Source organism: Vitis vinifera, chromosome 8, assembly GCF_030704535.1.
Source record: "Vitis vinifera cultivar Pinot Noir 40024 chromosome 8, ASM3070453v1".
NCBI classification, from domain to species: Eukaryota; Viridiplantae; Streptophyta; class Magnoliopsida; order Vitales; family Vitaceae; genus Vitis; species Vitis vinifera.
In genome coordinates this window covers 13,663,165-13,686,904 of record NC_081812.1, presented here as the reverse complement: position 1 = coordinate 13,686,904, position 23,740 = coordinate 13,663,165, and the positions used below count along the sequence as shown (strand labels likewise).

Below are 23,740 nucleotides of genomic sequence, written 5' to 3'. Positions count from 1 at the left end.
CTCATTGGTTTTTTATGTATTTATGATTACCATCTTATTTTCCCCATTTTAACACATAGGCTTTCAAAAGTGGAACTTTCTTAATAGAAATGGAGTTATTGCTAACTAACAATCTGTTGTTTATTGAATTTTTGGAAATATTTTGCATAGCTTAATAGTGAATATTCATTGTCTTGCATGATTTATTTATTTATTTATTCTGAAATGCATTTTTTTTTTTTGATAGGATTCTGAAATGCATTTGAGTGGGTTGTAATTAAAAAAATGTAAGAATCGGAAAAGGACAGAGAGGGAAAAGAAACTGAAATCTTTATTTGTTAAGTAGTTGGGATGAAGCACTTTTCTGCAACATCTTTATTTGAAATGTATCTAGACTAAATAGTAAATAAATGAATTTGTACTCACCTACAGTATTTTGGCTCCTAAAAGGGGATCTTAATTGGTTCTATCTGTTAATCCTTTCTCTCCTTTGTTCCCGGGTGCATTCCTGGAAACAAGATAAACAAGAAGGCAAACAGTCTGTCTCTCCATTAACTAGGAGTGCTCGTCCACAGAAATACCTCCATTATCTTAGCATGAAAACATAACTATACTTGGATCCAATTCTTAGTTGTCATCCTTGTCAGTAATTTCTTTTAGGAAAGTTAAAACAACCAAAAAGAATATCAAGGAAATAATTGCATAACTCTTCTGGGGGTTGAAGTGAGTGGGGGGGGAAAGGATTGGTTCTACAAAATGCAGCATTCTTTGGAACTTACTGAGCTCCCCTGTTGCACATCTTTAACCCTTTTCTCTTCCTGAATCTTGACTCATGAGAATGGGTCTCCATGTTCTGTCCTGCTGAGATAATTCAGCATTCACTGGATTGCAGATGTGGAAGTTGACAGTTTTATGCAGTAACAAACAAATATTACCATACATCATTTCCCAATGATAGAAGGGTATCATAAATTTATGCCCATCACCTGTGTGTTTATATGACTGGCAGGTGACTGGTGGTGCGCTTGCATCCAGATCTGACCATAATTTGATAGCTGTGGGCCATAAAGCCTAAATATATTATATTTTCTGGCAAGAATTTTGAGATATACACCACACAACCATTTGATAGGTTTCCTTATCAGGGTTGTGTTGGAAAAAGTCAAAAAGGGAACTTGTCTTGTTCCTGGGGACCGCTAACAGTGGATCTATTGAGGGGAAACGCTATCGGTTTTTCCTTAAGCATGCCCAAGCTTCGAGCTCACTTGTTACTTATAGCATTAGTAGAGAAAGTAGCTCGATAATTAGCCTTGCTTCTGTATTGTTGTTAGCCTTAAAGGGTGCTTTACCAATTGCTAGATAGAGACCTTTCAACTTGAGGTGGACCAGTTGAGTTTTTTCTGCCGTCAAGTTCTTATAATAGGTTTCTTGGCAGTTCATGAAGTCTAAAACTGATCAATTTCAGGAGCATTCTGCTAAATACATGAATTACAGTACTTTGTTTTGTTATTAATAATGTATATTTGATATCTTGATGTTCCAAAACTGGGCTCTAGTCAATCCACATCTGGAAGCGATTGCCTAAGAAAAGGAGAAGAAGAGGAAATAAAGAGTTTACTTGGTCTGAATCTTTTGTTCATCAGAGGCTATTCCCTTTCATTTCAATTTTTGCTAGCCATAAAAATCTAGATTAACTCCTCTTTTATGTTAGTTTATGTTCTTCCCCAGGTGTTCTTGTTGTGGATGATTGATTTTTTTCTTTTTTCTTTTTTCTTTTTTCTTTTTTTGCCTTTTACATTTTCCTTTTTATATTTTAATTATAGATAGGGAACCGACAACGACTTTGTCCAAAGAAAATTTGGATATTGTTTTCCTGAAGGAACTTCCATGCATATTCTCGTCATCTGTTGTAAGTGGTGAGGAGAGACGAATTTTGAATTTGGTAACGACCAATCCGACCCCAAACAGTTGCAAAATGACAAAATCCTTCCTATTTTCTTGCTAACCAAAAGGGCCATCAATTATCTCATTTTTTTCTTTCTTTCAGGTCATCAACACTACCTAATATTTATGGAGTTGTTGAGGTAGTTTTGGTTAGTCCTCAAAAACTCTACAGAGAAAGCACCGAGTGCAACCATATACTTAGGGCCTCATTCCCTCTACAATCTTTAGCTTTACGGTCCCTTTTGGCAATGTGAAACTCTCCCTTTCGGTTTTATCTTACAGATGAAATTGTTCCATCAGGCTGTCCTTTCAGTCATAGAGATAGGTGCACTGTCACAGTAGTTGTAGAGTATTCTTTTAATAAGCTACAAGCATTCAATATTGGGAAATTGATAAGAGTTTGGTGGCTACAGTGGGGATGTGATATGGTATGAATTTCTTGCATTTATATTAATCCAGTGAAAATGGACAAGAACACAAAATGTAGTGTGGAACAGAACCCCAGTGATCAATGATTTACTCCTTTACAAGATACAACAATGGAGTGAAAAGATTGCAAAAGATAAAATCAGCAATCATGTGTTCAGAAATACATAACCTAATTGGAGATTCAAAGGAATCATTAAGCTTCATAGAATGGACAGATCAGAAAAAAAAGAAAGGAAAAAGTTTGATTGGGCTGGTGAGAAGCTAAATCAGGTTAAGGACTTGGAGAAAGGATGGTTGGTGCTTAAAGAGCCATGTAATATGTTAATATGCAGGTATTTAATCAAATATGAAACTGATCAGTACATTATTAGATCCAATGATTTTTACACTATCGCTGCTTTAGTTTGTCTATAATTTCGATACAACAAGCTGTTTTTAGCATTTATTGTAGTAAATATCCTGTTATCATATCAGTTTGAAGAACCCAGATAATGATTTGCACAATACCAGGGAGAAAAGAAAAGAGGGAGTCCTCTGTTTGTGTACATAAAGTATGATGCTTAATCAATTCACAAATCATTATGTCTTTTGAACAGATGATTACAGATCAATGCTAACTTTTAACAAAAGAGGAAATAATCAGAGAAGTACTATGATTATACCTGCTCCAAGAAACCAAGAACAACCAACTTGGAGAAGCTATCTAAAAAGAATACAAGAATAGATATATATATTCTTCTTGCAACTTTGTCTAGTGATGGCATTATAATTTACAGGTAGCCCACCTTCTAGCCATTGCAGTTGGCTCTCTCCTGGGTTGCAGAATCTTCTGTAACTCTTCCGGTTGACAAGGGACTGCAAGAGTTCCCTTCTGTTCAAATCCATATTCTTCTTCAGCTTGCTCCAGCAACCTTAAGAATGCAGGATTAGTAAGGTAGCACAAATCAACAATGAACCTCTTTGGCTCTCCACCCATAACCGCCCAGACTGCAAAATGGCCTTCCTTTACATCATCCGGCACCATTGTTGCTGCTTCCAGTTCTTCATCATACTCAACATCATCCTGAACCACCATCCTTTTAGATGGTACGAGTGAGAGAACCAGCTGAAGTTTTCTAATGAAATGCTCAAGCTTCATTAGGCCTCTGCTTTCTTCCCCAGTTCTCTTGGCATCAGACATCTCAGAGTAATGATAGTTAAAGAGCTTGTTTGAAACTTATTTGATTTCTTATCTTTTTCAGAGAGCTTATGAGCTAATTTATACGGGTGTGCGAACAAGATGGGAGACATAGCTGAAATTTCTACGCTGTTCATCGTAGGGCCAATTGTATATTGGTGAGACTACGCATCATTTAATGCATTTTGATGGGTTATTTCCCATGTTTTTCCTTGCATGGTGGGGTCTTGAAAATGGGGCAACCGTACGCGGTACAGCTACGAAAGGCTCCCATATTAAAGGCATTCTTTCTCTCTCTCTACCCTTTTATTTAGGATAATCCATGAAGTCCAGTGTTTAATGGCGGTGAGAAGTGTTTATTTTTTCACAGTCAAGATCTTTTGGCATCCAACTGAGCTGTATTTGAGGCTTCAAGGCTTCTATTTTTTTTGGCCATAACACAGGAAATAGCTTTTCCTCCTTTAATGCTAGCCATTTGATTAAAGACTTGGAGTACAACATGCAGTTCGTGTTGGAAGGAAGAGGAAAACCAATAATACCACACTACGTATATTTAATCAATAAAGTAGTCACTATCCAGAAACTTTTGGCCCGTAGGGGGGTTAAAGAGAAGGTTACATTACAACACTATTACTCTAATCTGGAAACTGCCAGTGGTATGAGCCAAAGCAAGGCCAGATATGGGGTTAGGAAATAGTTTTACACCGGGCAATTGATGCCCCTCTTAGGGTATTAATTCATTAGCTGAGTCATGGATTCATGGTCCCAAGCAGAAGGATAATGTTGCTCCAATTGTTCTTGGTTTGCATACTGAATTTCGAATGTAGAAATTGACAACAATCTCTATTATCGGTGGACAGAACAAGGAACCAATATACTACCGACAGTTCTTCTCCAAGTTGACAAATGGAAGTCTCTTGCTTTTGTTGAATATGTGCCGTCTTTTTTTGAATTTCTGAGGGAGGTGTAAGCAATTCTACAAAACCGGCTTAAAATCATATCAATTATTGGGAAAGGCCCTGAAATCCTAGTAAAACAGTTTGTGGAATCAGGTTGATCAGAAGCCGGTGGTCCAAAGAAAATGGAAACAATGGCTGACTAAGTGTGAAATGTCATTCAGATCCAGTATTGAATCATGGAAGTTATGCTGGATGAAGACAACTTGCTAATGAATATGTACACATACACACACAAGAGAGAATGATGAAGATAGTGATTAATTTAGTTGATTAAATAACAGTTACCTGATTTGTCTTCCTTCATATTTGAGCTTTTGGCATAAACATTTTCTGATGGGATGGTTTTTCATCTATCCACAATTGAATTTTCAGAATAAGACTGCAGGTCTGCAGAATGTATGGTGAAAGTGAGTTTTAGTCTTCATCCTTCTGTTTCCTAGTGATATCTTTTACTTGGCATCCCTACAAGGAAATGAACAGAAAAAACGGATAGCCTGTACTGTTATACAGTAGCTGTTTCCCCATTTATTTACTTCTCCCCTTCATTGGTTTGACACCCAAAATGGTCAGTAAGAGACAAACTAGGAAGAAGCAAGCTACTCAGCTTTGCTGAAACTGACCTTGATCAAGTACCAAACAAGGAAAACAGCTTTTATGTAATTGATCAACTTTCTACTTAGCAGCAACTCTTCCATGGTTAAATTCCCCCTTGATCTTGGCGTGGTTTGAACTCAGCCCAATTCAGTGAAGAACCCTCCATGGTTGTGTGACTTTATTTGCAGTGACCACAAAGGATCTTCAACACCCAGAAGAGCCGGAAATGGACAGGAGAAAAGGAAGGCAGAGAGAAAAGAGGGATTGAAGTGGGGGCAATGGGATGAGATACTTCTGTGTCATCATCTGTAATTTCACTAGCAGGACAGTATCCATGGTCACCGTGGTACCAGTGCCAGGTAACGTGGTACCGTACCGTGGATGAATAGTAAGAACGTACGTACCTCACTCCCCTCCCAGGCATCGGTGTCAGCCACGTGACATGTGGTGTCAAGAGATAGAAAGGGTCTGCAGATCTTGCCTTCAACTTGCTCTTTCATGTCTCTTCTAATAATACTGGCAGCAGTTACCATATGACTTTCTTTGCCTGGTGTTAATTTTTAATTGCAACTGGCCGCCTCATAGTTGTCATTATCATCAAACCCATCATAATAAATCATCTTACCCTTTGTTTACCCAACCGTTCAGCATCATTGTTGTTGAATTATTAATTAGCCACAACATTAATATGGAAGTATATGACAGTTCTCATGAAATTTCTTCAAACTCCATTAATGTCTTTCAATGACCTCACCATCAATGTTCAGAACTTGGGCCTTCATGGAGAGCATTTCCACCATGTTAAGACATCAAAATCAATTGCATTAATCCCATGAAATCTTCAAATTTTTCATGGAAAGATGATTGAATTTTGAAGCAATATTATTATCTCAGAAACTCCGACTTCATTGGAGTGCCATCTGTGCTCCGCTTTCTGCTTTTTCAAACGACACATGCTGAGGACATTCATTTAAGCAAAGCAGGTGAAGTGTAAATAGCACTGCCCCGAATAATGGTAGCTTTGCTAGTATTAGTGTCCGATGGATGGGTAACAAATAGATGCACATTTAAAAGGGTAGGGGCCAAATGGTAGGGTCTGTGTCCGGGGTCATATATGACCTGGTTAAAGCCACTGGATCCCAGCTATAAGGGATAAGAAATTGAATGACTCTCATATGTCCATAGTTTTTGGCTGACCGACCTTTGATGCTGCATGATTTTATTGACCCCATGAATCCATGATAGGCGACAGCATGAGCTAGCATGAAATGAGGTTCGCAGCTTAGCCTTGATTTGATATAGGCGCTTTAAGCATACTTTCACCGGTAATAAGGTGAGGCCCCCCATTAAGCTAGGTGCCCTTATGAACATGAATCCCGAACAGGGTTCTATTGCTATTAGATTCTAAGTTTTCTTGTTAGATTTTATGCTTTTTGATTCTTATCTTTTCGACCAAAAAGGAGCCAATAATAATGGAACACAACTGTTTTGCTGTAAACCTGTCGAAAAGCAATAGTTTTTATACAGAGAACATTCCCAACTTCTCGTTAGATTCTGAACTCTTACTATTCAACGTGAGCATACTATAGGTCCTTCAAAGAACTTCCATGCCCCTTTTGCAGGCCATGATTCGGAATTAATGCAAAATAATGAGAATTGGAGGCTTGCTTCAGGCCTTTGGCATTGACATTAGAAGTGTTTAGTGGGATTTTCTTCCTGAAAACTACAGATGATTAATTTTATTTTTGGCTAAGTATGCTCATCTAAAGTATGGGAACTGATTTAGAAAATTTGTTAAATATTTGAGGGAGAGACGCTGCAGATATTAGGAGGGTGGTGGGGGGTCACTTCTATCTTTGAATGGTCGCAGAATCTTAATCGTTGAAGGGTATTAAATGGAGCATTTACGTGAAAGGAAATTCATGGTAGGCCCCAAAAAACGCGGTTATGGTTCCTGCCAGGGGTGCATTCCCAGGCCCTTTCCTTGTTTCCTCGCACTTTCCTTTTGCCCATGGTTTGCTCACAAAACTTTCGACAATAAAACAAACCTGATATTCAACCTATGATTTTTTGTTATTTTGATTTCTAAAACAAATGAAAAAACTCAAATCAATCTACTCAAATGGTTGTTTCTCTTCAAGCCTCCCATTATAAAAAAATTTTGTTTCAATTTATGTCCTCTCCAACCTTTTTTCTTCCCAACTAATTTCTGAAGGCTTTATACCTTCTAAAGAACAATAAAATGGGGAAACCAGTTCACTTGAGCACCATCCATTGATGAAATGATTGAAGTGGGGTATGATATCTTTAATTGGAATCATGGATATCCATCAGTGTCTCACTGAAAAGCACAAAATCATAATGCAGACAATAACAGCTGGTGCAGTTAAATAGAGAAAATTGAAGCCTTATGAAATGTAGTTATCCTCTCCAGGGTGGTCCCCTTTTTAACATTTAACTTACGTTGGAGAAAGGCAGTGAGTTTGCCTTGCTGTTTCGTCCTTATTAGAGTGAGTGCAATGGTTACTCGCTGGTCAACCAGCTCGAGCCTGGATGACCAAACCACATGGTTAATGTACACTGCATGGAAGCTAGGACAGTGTCCTGTGGAGGGATCACTGTCGATGGGTACAAGTACCCATCGCGGGATTTGTCTCTTGCAACCTTGAAATTAAACACTAAGTTACTGAAAGTTGACACGGTTCAGAGATTTTGTTGAGGAATCTGTTTGGGGCGTGTGAGCCGTAAAACGATAGAAAGAAGCCACGGAAAAAGAGAAGTCATAGCAATAGCAATAGCAATAACAATGAAGATGCTAATACATCAGCCTGGTGACCAAAGGAAAAGTAGGATTGATGTAGGCAGAAGTACAAAAGGAAAAGTGCTAGACGTGTAATAAAGCTTGTATTGGAGGGCATGCCCACATATCTGGCTCCAGCACTACTTCTCAGTTTGGAGACTTCACCTTCTATCTTTACCAACCACTAGGAGCTGGAAGCTGGTTGATACCATTCTGCCTCTCTTTCCCTCCACCCGATCCCCACACAAAAATATGAATAGAGAAGGGTCTTGCTAGAGTAGGTTTCATGGAGCTCCCATGCCTTGGGCACGTGGGTCGATCACTGATGGACAAATGATAAACTGGGCTGGTGCTGTCTTATGTGTATGCTGCATCCAATTAGTGATGCCTTTGATTTGTCACTCTTTCAAGCACGTGTCATGATGTGGATGGTTCAGCAATGACTTTGGAGGTCCTTCTTCTGTAGCTTCAAACATTGAATTTAACTTGATTTTGACCAGTTCATCGAACTGGACTTACAGAACTACAGATAATTAAGTAGAGGACAATTACCAAGGCTAAACCAATCTTATAGCTAATATGAATCCTAAGGGCATCACACCTCAAGACCATTTTACATTATTTCATTTGTTCGATCAACAAAATTTACATACACCCTTTGTTGTAGAACAAATTACACCTGAATAACAAAGAACTAGCATTAGAAGTGGAGAAACCAAAAGGAACATTCAGTTATTCACATATCTTCCCTCCAGCAACTGCCAATCTTGTGGTTTGGGTTTACAAGTTCATCTATTATCACTACTTCCCTCTTTTCAGGTTTCAAGAATCCTCAAGAGCTCACTTGGACCACAGGGAACAGCAAGAACTCCCTCTTGTTCAAACCCAAATTCCTCCTCGGCCAGCTCTAACAACTTCAAGAAACCTGGATGAGCCAAATATCCCAATTCAATGACAAATCTCTTTAGTTCACCATCATAGATGGTCTGAACCACAAAGTGTCCCTCCTTCACATCCTCTGGCAATGGACCCATATCGTCATCACAATCATCATCAACAGCAGCAGCAGCAGCTCTGACAGTGAAATTTGATCTTCTTGAAAACGTAAAGACTCTTGTTAGCATCTTCCTGACAAGCCTTAGCACCAATGCACCTCCTCTCCTCCTCATCTTCACCAAACAGACCTGAAATGAGTTCATCTCAGCTTCAAGTCTAGCTCACTAGGTAAACACAAAAGGTTGTGTTTATACACGAATGGAGATGGGTCTCAATGAAGATAAGACATGAATTTCTGAATAGAGTAATGCATGTGTTATGCAACAGATTGTATTCACTGTAAGTTCCGATGTATCATTCTCAACTTTCCTATTTCAGTAAGGTGGGTTGCGACATAAAGTGACAGGTCATGATATCAAACCATAAGAATTGTGACATGATCGTAAGTCAATAAAATTATTAGGAGCTTTGGTGAATGCATCTTGGGGACTGGTGCAGCAGATAAATTTGGAAGCAGAGGGTTAATAGATGATTTCCTGTGTTAGGGTTCAGAAAGTATGGAGGGAAAAGCAACCAGATGAAACCAACATGATCTGCTTATTGGTAAGGTATGAACTTGATCCAGTGCACCATTGCATGCAAACTGCAGAAAGCCATGAGTTTGGTAGCAGATGAAAAGTACCCTCAAAGTACGGCTAGGTTCTAACTAGGTGTAACAAATGAATATCAATCAAATTATACTAATATTGTTTCCCACATACATAGTTTTTCCATATTCAGCACATGTTAGGAATTTCTTAAAGTGGCCAAATCAAGCCTAGCTCCCTCTCAGGATATCTAGTTCAAGTGGAAATCTACTCACCATTTGTTCCAGTTTTGCCACCTTTTAGGTTGAACCTGATGCTCCATACATAAGTTATAATCAAACACATAATAGACTTCAAACTGCCCAGATTTACTCAGGTGAATAGGTTTTTGGGTTTCCTAAACAAACCCTTTAAATGCACAAATTTATTGTGTCTTCTAGTCATCACATAATCACCCACATAACAATAACATAATTTTCCAACTGAATCCAAAAATTACCTTATTTTGAATCAGTAATAACACATAGAAAGTTTCAGTTTTATGGAATCCCACAAGTTTCCAAAGCATCCTATGGCATTTATTGGGCAGAGGTAAAGGGTGGTGGCATAGATTCTTGAAAGGGTCCCTTCAAGCAGAGACCAGTAATTGAAACCCAGAGGGATGGAATACCATGACCTTAAGAGAACCAAAAATATTGCTATCAAAAAACAAAGACAAAAGATCCTCCTTCAAGCCTATCAAACACCAGATAATACATGCTGCCACTACTACATAATTGGCGCCTACATCCAGTACATGGAGGAATCAACTAAGATCTTGCAAAACCCATGGGATGTTTAATGGAATTCTAAGTATGATCCACAACTAGATCTGACATTTGATCATCCTTGTAAATCTACTTATGCAAAATGAAAAGAGATTACCTTCGCAGGGTTAAATTTCATCACTGGAAAAAGAAAAGGAAATCACTCTTGAAGCACTCCCTAATTGACATAACAAGTTCTGTGTTAGGCCACTCCATGGCTGAAGGAATGGTACACATCTAAACCATATCTTGCTACAACTGGACATTTGAAGAACAACTAGAAGGCAAAAAAGAAAAGGAAAAGAAGGTACAGAGCCATTAATAAGCTAATCCTAAGTGCATTAAAGCAATTTCATGGTTGAAATCAACTGTGTCCAAGGGCATTGAGAGGGAAGTCGACTTAATTAATAGATGGTTGACCTTTTTAGGCAACATCCTAGGTTAGATGACTAGCCATTGGTCAGTGGTCACTTAATTTCTAAGGGAGCAGTAAAAAAGTAGTAGATTCCCAGGACCTAGTTGTGGAAAAGTTTAACAAACACCACGTAAATTGGAAAAACAATTAGATCTCTTTAACAAAGTGACCAAGGTTGAACATCTTAGTCTACTTCCTTTTTTTTATTGTCAATCTGGTTAAGGTGGTGCAAGAGTTAAATTTTTTTTTTGAGTTATGTCTTTTGTTATGGAGATAAGAAGAGAAGATGGATTAGTAAGTGAATCGGTGGCTGTTATTCCCCCAAAACCTGTTGGTGATCTAGTCACGGGGAATGAAAATTACTTTAAGAAGTGGTAACCTAATTAGAGGGCAGTTTGCATCTATTTATATTGAGTTATTGACCAAATATGGAACTATCCCAACAGATATCATGAGTGCCAAGATGCTTTTTTTTTTTCCAATATTTGAGGGTCTAACACAACTCAACATGATGAAAACACAAATAAACCCAACTCAACACGGCGAAAACACAAATAAACCCAACTCAACTCAAAAAAGATTTGTCCCTTTTTTTCAATATTTGAGGGCCTAACACAACTCAACATGATGAAAACACAAGTAAACCCAACTCAACTCAACTCAAAAAAGCCTTGTCCTTTTTTTTTTCAATATTTGAGGGTCTAACACAACTCGACATGGCAAAAACACAAATAAATCCAACTCAGCTCAAACAAGATTTGTCCCAAGCTATGCTACATGAGCACTTCAAAATATGTGAACTAGCATGTCAGATATGACATAACATGGTCGATTGTATGGGTATTGGAAGCCTACTCTTGGAGAAATACCCAACAATTATGTCTAGTATATGAAGAGGAAAGGTTTTGTTAGTTCTCTAGAACCTCCCTATGATACGTGCTTGACATGTCCATCTACAACATGGATATTTCAAAATGAGTTTAGGTACTTCATTGGATCTAGCTGTGTTACATAGGATTTGTTTTATCTAGGGTACAAAAGAAGAAGTTGAATACTTTGACAGTCCAAGCATCTTCTTGTTTCATAATATGTTAAGAAAATATGGCAGTTTGAGATAGGGTGGAAGAAAGGTTTCATAAGAGGTTAGCCATGTGGAAAAGACAGTACATCTCAAAAGGTGGGAGACTTACTCTAATTCAAAGTACAGTTTCCAGTATGCTAATCTATTTCATGTCGTTTTTTTGCATGCCAAGGCTGGTTGGTTTAAGGTTAGAGCATATTCAAAGGGATTTTCTATGGGGCAATGGGGCTCTTGTGCAAAAACCTCACTTAGTAAGGTGGAAGACATTTGTTTAGGGAAAAGGAAGGGGGGCTTGGGCATAAGGTGTCTTTCAATGATGAACAAAGCCCTCCTTTGTAAGTGGATTTGACGCTTTGCCAATAAGAGAAGGGCATTTTGAAGGCAAGTTATTAGCCAAAAGTATGGTAAAGATGAAGGGGGGTGGCACTCTTGTGAGGTGAGAAATGGGCATGGTGTTGGCCTTTGGAAAGCCATAAGCAAAGAGTGAGATCTTTTGAGTAGCATAATTTCTTTCTTAGTGGGTAATAGTCGGAGAGTGAAATTTTGGAAGGATAAGTGGTGTGGAGACAAACCACTATGTGTTTCCTTCCTCCCTTTGTTTGCCATTGTTGTCTCTAAGGATGTGTGGGTGGTAGATGTGTGGAATTCAACGGTTGATAAGGGTGGTTGGGTTCCTCGCTTCTCTAGGTCGATTAATGATTGGAAGGTGGAAAGTGTGTAGCCCTTTTTAGTGTTTCTTCAAACAAAAAGGGTGTTGAGGGATATGGAGGAGCGAGAAAGACCTAGAGAGAGAGTGTGTGAGAGAGATGGAGAAGAAAGCTGGGGCCAGGGTGGGAGCGGGGACGCATCGGGTTTCATCCAGCCAGGGGTTCGAAGAAGGAGTTTTGGGGTAGAATCGAAGACCTTTGAGGTCGAGACAGAGAGAAAAAATGGTAGAACGCAAATCTACATAGTTGAAAGAAAGGGAGGTGTCTCCTCTTGGGTAAAGTTGGGACCGGCGAGTTTAGGGCCGCTTATGGAAGGCCTGGCTTTCTACACCAAGGATACTAGGACCGGACATTGGGAGAAATTTTGGCAAGAGAATGGGAGGACCTTCTCTTTAACGCGCGGCGAAAACAAGAGGGGATGCTTCCTACGCCTGGGTGTCACGGACCGGGAAAAGAAAAGATTCAGTATTTTTGTACCCAAAGGCAAAGGAACAAAAGGGGGTTGGGCCTTTCTGGTGGAGGCGTTGCGTGAGATGGAGCCTGTTTCAGATGGACAGAAGAGACAACAAGATAAGGAGAAGCTTTGGTGTCCCATATTGGGAAAATCCTTCGTGGAGGTGGTGAAGCAGAATTGCAGAAGTGGAGAAAAGGTGGTGCGGGTGAAAATCGATAATAGGCCATCTGGTGTAAGATTGGAAAAACTGGCTCATTGCCTTGTTGGAAGCTGGGACCCAATGCTAGGAAGGGGTGACGATCTGAGAAGCTGGGGGACCCAAATGTCAAAGCTGTGGGGCTTGAAGGGCAATTTAGGCCTGGCCAAATTGGAGGACGGCAAGGCCCTATTGGAATTTGAGTTAAAAATAGAAGCTAAGAAAGCCCTAAAAGATGGTGCAATATCGGTCAGTGGCTTTGACGTGCGACTGGAGAAATGGAGCCATAGGACGGGATGTGTGATGGAAGAAGAGAAGAAGAGAGAGGCCTGGGTGAGAATACTTGGCCTACCCATCTCCTTATGGGATCGGGACATCCTCTGTAAGATAGGAGAGGGGTGTGGGCGATTCTTGGACATCGATGCCAAAACGGAGAGGATGGAGGAGTTGCAGTGGGCTAGGATTCGGGTAAGGATTAAAGAAGAGAGAATCCCTAATATGGTGGACATATGGGTGGAGAACATGTGCTATTCTTTAGCCTTGTGGTGGAAAACCAGGCCGACGTTAAGACTGTTGCAGATGAAAAAGGAAAAACCCTCGCAGCAGCTGGAGAGGTAGAGGGTGAGGTTCAATCACGCGAGGGCAAGCGCGTGATGGAGGATGAAGGGGGCTCAAGGCTCGAGGATCAGACGCAGTTGGCGGATGGGATGTGGAGGCTGACAGTTGGGGCGGGGCAACCCATGGATTGTCCTCGCGGGATGAGTGGGTCGCACCTAGGGCTTCAGGGATTGGAGAGAATGTAGGGCGGGCCTTTAGCGATGGGCCTTTTGGAGAAGTCTCGTGGGCCTGAGGGCCTTACCCCTCACCCCCCTTTCTTGGATTACTTTGGGCCAAAGGAGAGGGTGGATCTTAGACGACCCAAAATTTGGAAGCCCAGGGAGGGTGTTGGACTGGTAGCCGAAGAAAGCCCATCGGTGGAGACCAGGTTCCAATCTAGTGTGGCCCAGATTGGTGGCCCAAGTCGCTTGAGGAACCCAGTCCCTGAAGATCCTCTGCTCTGGGAGAAGGATGACATGCGCAGGCTAAGCGAGGCTGAGTTCATCCAAAGAGAGAAATCGTTGACTGATCTCGCCTTGGCTGAGGAAGCGATGAGGTACGATAAGGTTTTCTTTCAATCCGATTGCCTGGTCTCTGGGACCCCTTCTCTATCTTCTCCTTTTTTCGGTCGGACTCCAGTGGGGGAGTATTGCGACTTTTCTGGGGATGAAAAGGAGCGTGATGAGGGAGAAAATCCGCTTCAAATGCTCATGGGCACGAAGTCTCCTATGGGTGAGAATGCCGAATGTTGGGATTTGGTGGAGGTCAACAAAAGCAGAACTGAAGATGGTGGAAAGGAGATGGCCTTAGACCAAATAGTGCCACGTGCATCTAAGGCAGAGGGGGAGCTTAGCTGGGAAAAAAGTGATCTGGCCAAGTTCAACAATTTCTTGGGATTTTCGACAGAGGGTCTGGAAAAGGATATTATGGACTTCTTGGTTAAAATTCGTAAGAGAAGGGAAAGAGTTCATAGCAAAACCCTGTTGGAGAAATCTAAATTCGAGAGAGAACTGAGAAGATTAGAGTGTTCCATTAACTATGAAGGAGGGAAGAAGCAAAATGGTGGTGAGCAAGTAAGGGGGTGCCAGATTACGGAAGTTAAATGAAGCTACGACTCCTCAGTTGGAATGTTCGTGGAGCTAATGACAGCTCCAAGAGAAGGGTTATTAAGGCAGTGATCAGGAGTCAAAGGGTGGATCTTTTTTGTCTTCAGGAGACCAAAATGCAGTTATTATCGGAGGGTCTGGTGAGAAGTTTGGGCTCTGGTAGGTGGTCTAATTGGGTGGCCTTGGATGCCGTGGGCTCTGCAGGAGGGATGTTGGTGTGTTGGGATAAAAGGTCTCTGGAGGTGATGGAGACGGAGGTGGGGAAGTTTTCTGTATCTTGTAGGATTAAAAATGTGGAAAATGGGCTAACCTGGATTTTTACTGGTGTGTACGGGCCTTTTTCGAAAGGAGACAGAGAATGCTTGTGGGAAGAGCTAGGGACGATCAGAGGCTTGTGGGAAGATCCGTGGTGTTTAGGGGGTGACTTCAATGTCATCCTGTCCCAGAGGGAAAGGAATAGACAGGGAAGGCTGACTGGCGCTATGAGAATTTTTGCCCAAACTGTTGATGAATTAGAACTGTTGGATCTCCCTATGCAAGGGGGTGCTTTCACTTGGAGTGGGGGTAGGAATAACCAATCCTGGGCTAGACTAGATAGGTTTCTGGTGACGCAACAGTGGCTGGAGATGTTTAGTGGGATCGCCCAATGCAGACTGCAGAGACCCACTTCTGACCATTTTCCTATTTTGTTGATGGGTGGTGGGTTGAGGAGAGGTCCTACACCGTTCAGATTTGAGAACATGTGGCTGAAAGTGGACGGCTTTAAAGGTCTTCTCCGGGGGTGGTGGCAGGGGATTGAGGTGAGAGAAAGGGCCAGTTTTAGGTTGGCCTCTAAGCTGAAGTTTTTAAAGCAAAAAATTAAAGCCTGGAATAGGGAGGTGTTTGGAAGGCTGGAACTTAACAAAAATTCTGCCCTTCAGCAAGTGGAATATTGGGATGGAGTGGAGAGCGAGAGGAGTCTGTCTATAGCCGAAACTGAGCAGAAAAAGGAAGCCAAGGATGCCTTCCACAAATGGGTGCTGTTGGAAGAAGTCCATTGGAGGCAGAAGTCAAGGGAGCTGTGGCTTAAGGAAGGGGATAGGAACACTGGCTACTTCCATCGGATGGCTAATGCCTATCGTAGGAACAATTCCCTGGATAGGATAATGATTAATGGGGAGTGGCTGACTGAGGACCAAGAGGTGAGGGAGGGGATTGTGAATGCCTTCCAGAATTTACTCTCAGAAGAGCCGGGGTGGAGAGCGGATATTGAGGGGCTGCATCTAAATCAACTTAATCATCGGGAAGCTGAAGACTTGGAGATGCCTTTTATTGAGGAGGAAATTCACGGTGCCCTGATGGAGATGAGGGGAGATAAAGCTCCAAGCCCGGATGGATTCACAATGGCTTTTTGGCAAGAATGTTGGGAGTTTGTGAAGGAGGAGGTGGTGGATCTGTTCAAGGAATTCTTTGAGTATGGGTCTTTTTCCAAATGTCTCAACACTACCTTTCTGGTCCTTATGCCCAAGAAAGGAGGTGCTGAAGACTTAGGGGATTTCAGGCCCATTAGCTTGCTTGGGGGATTGTATAAACTCTTGGCCAAAGTCCTAGCGAATAGGCTAAAGAAGGTGCTTGATAGGGTCGTCTGAATAGATCAAAATGCCTTTGTGAGAGGGAGACAGATTTTAGATGCGTCTCTAGTGGCTAATGAGGTGATTGATTACTGGCACAAAAGGAAAGAGAAAGGGTTGATTTGCAAGTTGGATATTGAAAAAGCCTATGATAGCATAAATTGGAAGTTTTTGATGAAGGTGCTTCGGAAGATGGGATTTGGGTTGCGTTGGAGGGATTGGATGTGGTGGTGTATTTCCACTGCTAAATTCTCCATCTTAATCAACGGGGTGTCTGCCGGTTTCTTTTCAAATTCAAAGGGGTTGAGGCAAGGAGATCCCCTTTCTCCGTATCTCTTCGTCTTGGGTATGGAAGTTCTTAGCACCCTTCTTAGACGGGCTGGTGAGGGGGGCTTTCTTTCCGGCTGTAGGCTTCGGGGGAGAGGGGGTGTGGAGCTGAATGTTTCTCACCTACTTTTTGCTGACGACACAATCATCTTCTACAAAGCGGAAAGAGAGCAAGTAACCAATCTAAGCTGGATCTTGGCGTGGTTTGAGGCGGCTTCAGGCCTCAGAATTAATCTTGCTAAGAGTGCCCTAATTCCTATTGGGCAAGTGGATGAGTTGGAGGAGCTGGCGGCTGAGCTAGGATGCAGATTGGGAGCTTTACCCACTGTTTATTTGGGGTTGCCCCTAGGAGCCCATCATAAAACCTCTTCTTCCTGGGATGGGGTGGAAGAGAGAATGAGAAGAAGACTAGCCCAGTGGAAAGGATAGTACATCTCGACGGGGGGTAGAATTACTCTTATCAAGAGTACTTTGGCCAGCATACCCATCTACTTTCTATCCCTTATCCGCATCCCTAAGGCTGTTACAAAAAGGATTGAGAAAATCCAAAGGGATTTCCTTTGGGGGGGAGGAAGTTTGGAGAGGAAAGCTCACTTAATTAAGTGGAAGGTGGTCTGTAGCCCTAAGGAGGAGGGAGGATTAGGCATCCGAAAGATAGAGTTATTGAACAAAGCCTTGCTGGGCAAATGGGTGTGGAGATATGCCTATGAGAAAGAAAACCTATGGAAAATGGTGATAGGGGTGAAGTATGGTCAAGAGGGGTGTGGGTGGAGGACTAAGGATGTTTGTGGGCCCTATGGAGTGGGACTGTGGAAGGAGATCATGAAGGAAGCTGATTGGTGCTGGGAGAGTATTGATTTTAAGGTAGGCAAGGGGACCAGAGTTTTGTTCTGGACGGATAAGTGGTGTGTCAATGAGGCGCTTTCTCAAATTTTCCCTCAACTGTTTACCTTGGCGGGTCATAGGAATGCCAAAGTAAGTGAAGTGTGGGACTCTAGCCTGGGTCAAGGAGGTTAGAATCTCAGTTTGGCTAGAGATTTCAATGATTGAGAGCTGGAACAGATAGGAAATATGCTGAATCTGCTGAAGGATTTCAGGACTTCGACTGAGGAGGATGCTGTGAGATGGAAAAGGGAAGGCAATGGTGTTTTTGGGGCTAAGGGTGCTTACAAAATGCTGTTTGGGTCCTCAGCCTATGCTTTCCCGAACAGACGCATTTGGATGGATAAGGTGCCAACAAAAGTGTCATTTTTTGCTTGGGAAGCTTCGTGGGGGAAGATCCTCACCTTGGATAAGCTTCAAAGAAGGGGGTGGCAGTTCCCTAACCGGTGTTTTTTGTGTGGCTGTGAAGAGGAAAATGCGAATCATATTCTGTTACATTGTACAGTGGTTAAGACTCTTTGGGAGATCGCCCTTGCCATTTTTGGAGTCCAATGGGAGTTCCCAGAATCAGTTATAGAAGTGTTACTTAGTTGGAGGGGCTCTTTTGTGGGGAAAAAAAGAAAAAACACTTGGAATTCCATTCCATTGTGCATTTTTTGGACGGTTTGGAAGGAAAGGAATAGGTTAGCTTTTAGGGGGGGGTCTTTAGATATTCAAAAATTTAAGAATTTTTTTGTATGTAATTTGTGGAGTTGGGCTAGGGTGTACATTGGTGAGGATTCCTATTCTCTCTTAGGCTTTTTGGAGTGGCATGCAGCCACTTGAGGGTGGGTGAGGTTCTTCCCCTCTCTTTTTTCAGTTCTTTTTCTTGGGCGTTTGTGTATACCCCCTGTATACATGCGGCTTTATAGCCTTTTCTAATATATTCTGATGTTTATCTATCAAAAAAAAAAAAGGGTGTTGAGGGATGAGGAAGATAGGATGATTTGGACGATTTCAAAGAGTTGAAAGTTTTCAATAAAATCCCTCTATTCTGCTTTGGAGCCCGATGATCCTTTTTTGTTTCTGTGAAGCATCATTTGGAATTCTTGCATGTCACCCAAGGTGGCTTTTTTTGCTTGGGAGACGACTTGAGGGAAAGCCTTAACTCTATACAAGGCCCATAAGAGGGGGTTTCCTTTGGCAAACAGATGTTTTCTCCATCACTTTGAAGAAAAAACTATTGATCACATTCTTCTCCATTGTGCAAAGACAAGGATTCTTTGGCAATTGTTGTTTACTCTCTTTGGGGTCTCTTGGGCCCTCCCCTCCTCGATTAGAGAGACACTCCTTAGGTGGCAAGGGTTTTTTTTGGGTAAAGGTCACAAAAAGCCTTGGAAAGTTGCCCCTTATGTATTTTTTGGACCATTTGGAAAGAAAAAAACATGCTTGCTTTTGATGATGCTGAGTTATTGATCCAAATGATGAAAAACTCTTTTGTTTGTAAGTTATGGTTGTCAACTAGGGCGTTTGTGGATGTGGACCATAGTTCTCTTATTGGTTTCATTGATTGACTAGGTTCTAAATGAGGGTCGATGATTTTTTTTGTTCTCTCTCTTCCCTACTTGGCTAAGCCTTTTGGCAGCCAATGTACACTGCCTGTATACTTTGGGACGTTTGGGTGTTTCCTTTTAATACATACTCCTTTGTTTTACCTATCAAAAAAAATATATATATTATGAGGATTCAACAAATTTGATACCTAGACCAGCAGCCACAACCGACACAAACACCCAAGTTGATGTAATGTAGGTTCCATAAATTTGACTTTGGCCACCAAACTCATTTTTGCCATTTTGTGCATTCCTGACTATCCTACTATAGATTATGGAGAGAGAGAGTTTCTTCATTCAATGGTCAATCCACCGTGCAAACATCTATAGTACAGATCGAACATCCCTTAACTTGTTGCCTTGGCGTGGCTACCTCATAAAGAGGTGATGGATATTGGGGTGATTGTGTTGTGCCTACTGCACCTAACCCCAACTAGGGAGCACTACATCCTTTGTTACCACACTGAAACATCAAGAATTCCTTAGAAGTGCATTCTTCTCAAGTGATTCCAATGGACTCCACTAGTCAAGAAATTTGGAAAACAAAGCCTAGATGTTGAGAAAGATTCACAAGTATTTTCAAGATGGATGAAACTCGTAAATTCAAGTGAATCCAAAGGAAGTGAAAAAGAAAGAAAGAAAGAAAAATAGAGGGCTGATCTATGATTTATGCAAAAAAAAAAAGAAGGAAAAAAATAATAATGGGAAAGGCTCTTCTATGAGAATTGGATCAATAGTAGGCATATGTTCTTAGGACACACCCATTATTTGCTGACATCAGAAACATATGGTAAATAAACTCACAAAAGCCATCAAATTAATATTTGTTAACGAAAAAAATTCATAGATATATGCCTTACCAATAAATACTCTTCTATCCAAAAAGTATTTGTTGTCAGTAATCCCGGAATCTCTTTCTACAAACAAATCGTATCTGCCTCACAAATTCAAGCACTTCCAATGTTCCATTGGAGATTCACTAAAAAAAGAGTTCATTTAACCATCTATAGCTAGCATTATAAATTACACTACAACAATAGGTTAAAGTACCCTTTTCTCTCAATCATAAAATGGAAATCAAAAACACACTTTTTACTCAATGTCAATCATGGAGGTTTTGTTTTTCCAAATGGCTCACTCTAAGTGTTGATATAAAAATCTATGTTGTTTGGACTCCAATACATTGGGTGTATATACCTATGAGTCAAATTCTTTTAACTCCAAAATTTGGGATATGGGGAATTGACTAAAAAGAATCCAAATTTTAGATATGGATACCGGGATACAACATAATTAAAGGAGAAAAAGAAAAACCAATTAGAAATCAATTAAAAATATAGATTTCTTTGATAAAAACTTCCTATTCCTTTTCTTTTATCTTTATTTTTCTTCCTCGTCCTTGAATATTTTAAAATTCTCTCTTTTTTCAATGTAATAATCTGCTAAGGAAATTGAAAACAAAAAATAATCAAAATCAAATAGCCATATCCAAAGCAAAGGAGGAGTATCCAACAAGAATCCTACATCCCACTTGTCATGTTGTGTTGACACAAGTATGCAAGCTAAAGTTAGAGAGTTTGGATATCATAGGTAAAATTAAATATTGAGCCATATAATATAAAAAATTTAGAGAAGAAGGTTCAAATTTAGATCTTATAAGACTTGAACACATCAACAATCAACTCCCAAGTCTTACTATCCTACTAGCCAAATATTAATCCAATACAATTCAATTGACTAAGATTCATTAATAGTTCTTCAAGTTGGAATATGTGGAATAGGATTGAGAACACAAGATTCCTTGAAATGGATTGGTAGAACATCAACAATGACTACGAGTCTATGATAATGGAAAAACTTAAAACATAAAGTTGTTGAATAGAAACATGTCTTCATGTGGATGATAGACGGTTTAAGGGAAATATATGACATAGAATTGAGAACTGAGAACACAAGATTCATTGAAATGAACTAGTAGAATATCAACAATGACTATGAGTCCATGATAACGGAAACATGACTTAACACAACTGATTTATTCCATAGAAACAAATGGAGCCTAAGGCTTCATGTGGATGATAGGAAGTTTGAGGAAAAGAAAATAAAGAGAAAAACAAAGGAAGGAAAGATAAAGCAAAAGAAGATTAAAAATAAGTTTAAGATCAATAAATTGATCCTTTTATCCTTTTCCAATTTATTCATCTTTTATATAAACAATGAAAAATTTTAAAATGTATATCAGTATATGTTTTTAATAATTTTTATAATATTGTATTTTCTTTCATATTTTTCATGTCAAACCAAACAAGAGGATTTGGAATATCTTCCTTGTTTTCCTTTGCCTACAACTATACAAGATCCAAGTGGCTTGTAAAGGAATTTCTTATGTGATTTCACACAAAACCATATGTGATAATGAGTTTTGCTCAAGCATTATCACTCCATGAGCTTTTTAAATGTTAAATTGCATTCATATATCACTCATCTATAATGGAGCAGCTGCTTAAAGATACCAGCAATCTAATTAATATTCTCCAAGTTGATTGTTAATGGAGCAGCTGCTCGAAAGATACAATCCATCTGATAATATTCTCTAAGCTGATTGTCTGACTCAACTAATTCTTCCAAGAGGCAACTTTGACCACATGATCGTAAATTACCTAACATGCTAATGAGATTTTAACCAATAGCAAGAAAAAGAACATAACAACTAGGAAATTAAAGCTAATTGCAAAGAATCCATCAAGCTTAATAGTACAACAGCAATTTTCATTAAAACTAATGATGACCAGACACACAATTGGCACAATTTTAACAGCTACGATCTTCCTAAAGAGACTTGGATTCTTCCCCCCTCCTCTCTCTGGAAATTACATTCTAGTCTCACTGAGAAAAAGCTACTTGCATTTGGTGTAGGATTGTATAGCATTTGGTATCCATACGTCCTTTTGAACACACAAAACTATAGAGAGAAAAAGATGAAGCCGGCTATTGTGTAAGGTGCAAAAAATATAGAGACGTCGTCCGGGTTCTGTTTATTCAATCCAACTTCGACTGTATAGATTTATGCTTTAAATGGCCATGCCCGACAATGAAAGTGAAACATCAAAACATAACAATCCCACATATCTTCGAGAATGAATGAACGAATATATACATATATATAAACAATTATGGCCATTTATTCAAGATACTGCTTATTAACAAAATGCATTACAAAAGTATCTAGAGAAATGAAGAACATAATAGGAAGGAACGCACAAATGGTACAAACAGATGAATCAAACGGTGGGTTTGCGCTGAAAACCAGTCCCCGGATCATCGCTGCAAGGGACAACCTCGAACCCAGTAACCATGGCGTCGGGTGGACCACGGCGGCAGCGCTGCTCCATCTCTTGAACCGAATCGGGAGTCCCAGAAAAGAGAGCCTCAACGGAGCCATCCCTCCGATTTCGAACCCAACCCTTCAGCCCCAACTGGGTGGCGTTCTCAATCGTCCAGTTCCTGTAGAAAACCCCCTGAACCCGTCCCTTCACCACCACCCTAACCTGAAAAAACCCAACAAATAGTCAAATACCCATTTGTAAAATTGTGAATCATGATGAGGTAGGAGATGAACAGAGAGACGGGCCCATACAGTTTTGGTGGGGTTGGAGGGAGGAGGGTTTGAAGAAGCTCGAGTAGTCATGGATGGTATAAATGATGAAAGAGGATGAAGACGGTGAGAGAGTCTAGGAGTTGATGAAGTAACAAGACTCCATTTTTGGGGATGGTTCTGGAATGATGAGTGTCCCAGTCTGCGGATTACAAGAGGCCTAAATGGCGTTGACAGGGTTGGCGCCATTTGCTCACTCCCACCATCTCCCTTTTCTCGCCCCTTTATTCCTTCAATTTCATTTCATTTCTCGTATCATTCTCACTTACAAATTCCTAAAATCCAGCCCAGTCCAACCCACATCAACATGGGCCTCTACATTCTTCATTCACTTCTCAGTAAACCCAGCCCAGTCCAAATTCTGAAAATAAAAAATCTAAACAGGCCCCATATCTGGACCAAAACATTGGGCCAACAAAAAGCCCAAAAAGAAAGCCCAACCCAAGTCTCTTTCCGTCATGCTGACCTACTTCAGAAAATAAACGTGCAAGGTGCAACTGCACCCAGACTTTTCACGACGCTTATGAATCAGCCCACAAAGTCAAAAAAGTAGAATCCACACAAAATTTTCAAAACTTCCAATTTCTCAATTTTAACATTGACGGTCAAAAGACTCCAAGAAATTCAAACCCAACTTTATTAGCACGATCACAGCCAAACAAAAAGACCCTAAAATTTAGGCTTAAAAAACGAGGCACGTGGATTATGGATTCGAGACTAATGGAAAAGCCCGTTGTTTATGTTAAGGTTCGATTCAAACGCCTGGCTCTTGTGGGCATTTTTCGACAACACCATACGCCGCCTTAATTAATGGTCTAGGGTCCCACATTCTTCTAGCTAATACTGA

At 40.5% G+C, this 23,740-nt stretch overlaps 2 protein-coding genes across 3 annotated transcripts; both read right to left on the bottom strand.

Moving 5' to 3' along the window:
• Positions 1–8,430: 8,430 nt before the first annotated feature.
• LOC100261830 (uncharacterized) lies at positions 8,431–23,142 on the bottom strand. Of its 2 annotated transcripts, XM_010655308.3 has the most exons (3): positions 22,876–23,140; positions 22,500–22,786; positions 8,431–9,066 (listed from the first exon to the last, which is right to left on the bottom strand). In XM_010655308.3, exons 1-2 carry the CDS (start codon positions 23,080–23,082, stop codon positions 22,520–22,522), a joined length of 474 nt encoding a protein of 157 aa, XP_010653610.1. In that variant the 5' UTR covers positions 23,083–23,140; the 3' UTR covers positions 8,431–9,066; positions 22,500–22,519. The 2 variants fall into 2 exon arrangements, with proteins under 2 accessions (XP_010653610.1, XP_002277067.3); XM_002277031.5 differs by lacking the exon at positions 8,431–9,066 and having other exon boundaries at positions 22,367–22,786; positions 22,876–23,142.
• Positions 8,698–9,081, bottom strand: LOC100250019 (protein SMALL AUXIN UP-REGULATED RNA 12-like). Its single transcript, XM_010655414.2, has one exon. It carries the CDS (start codon positions 9,079–9,081, stop codon positions 8,698–8,700), a length of 384 nt encoding a protein of 127 aa, XP_010653716.1.
• Positions 23,143–23,740: the final 598 nt, after the last annotated feature.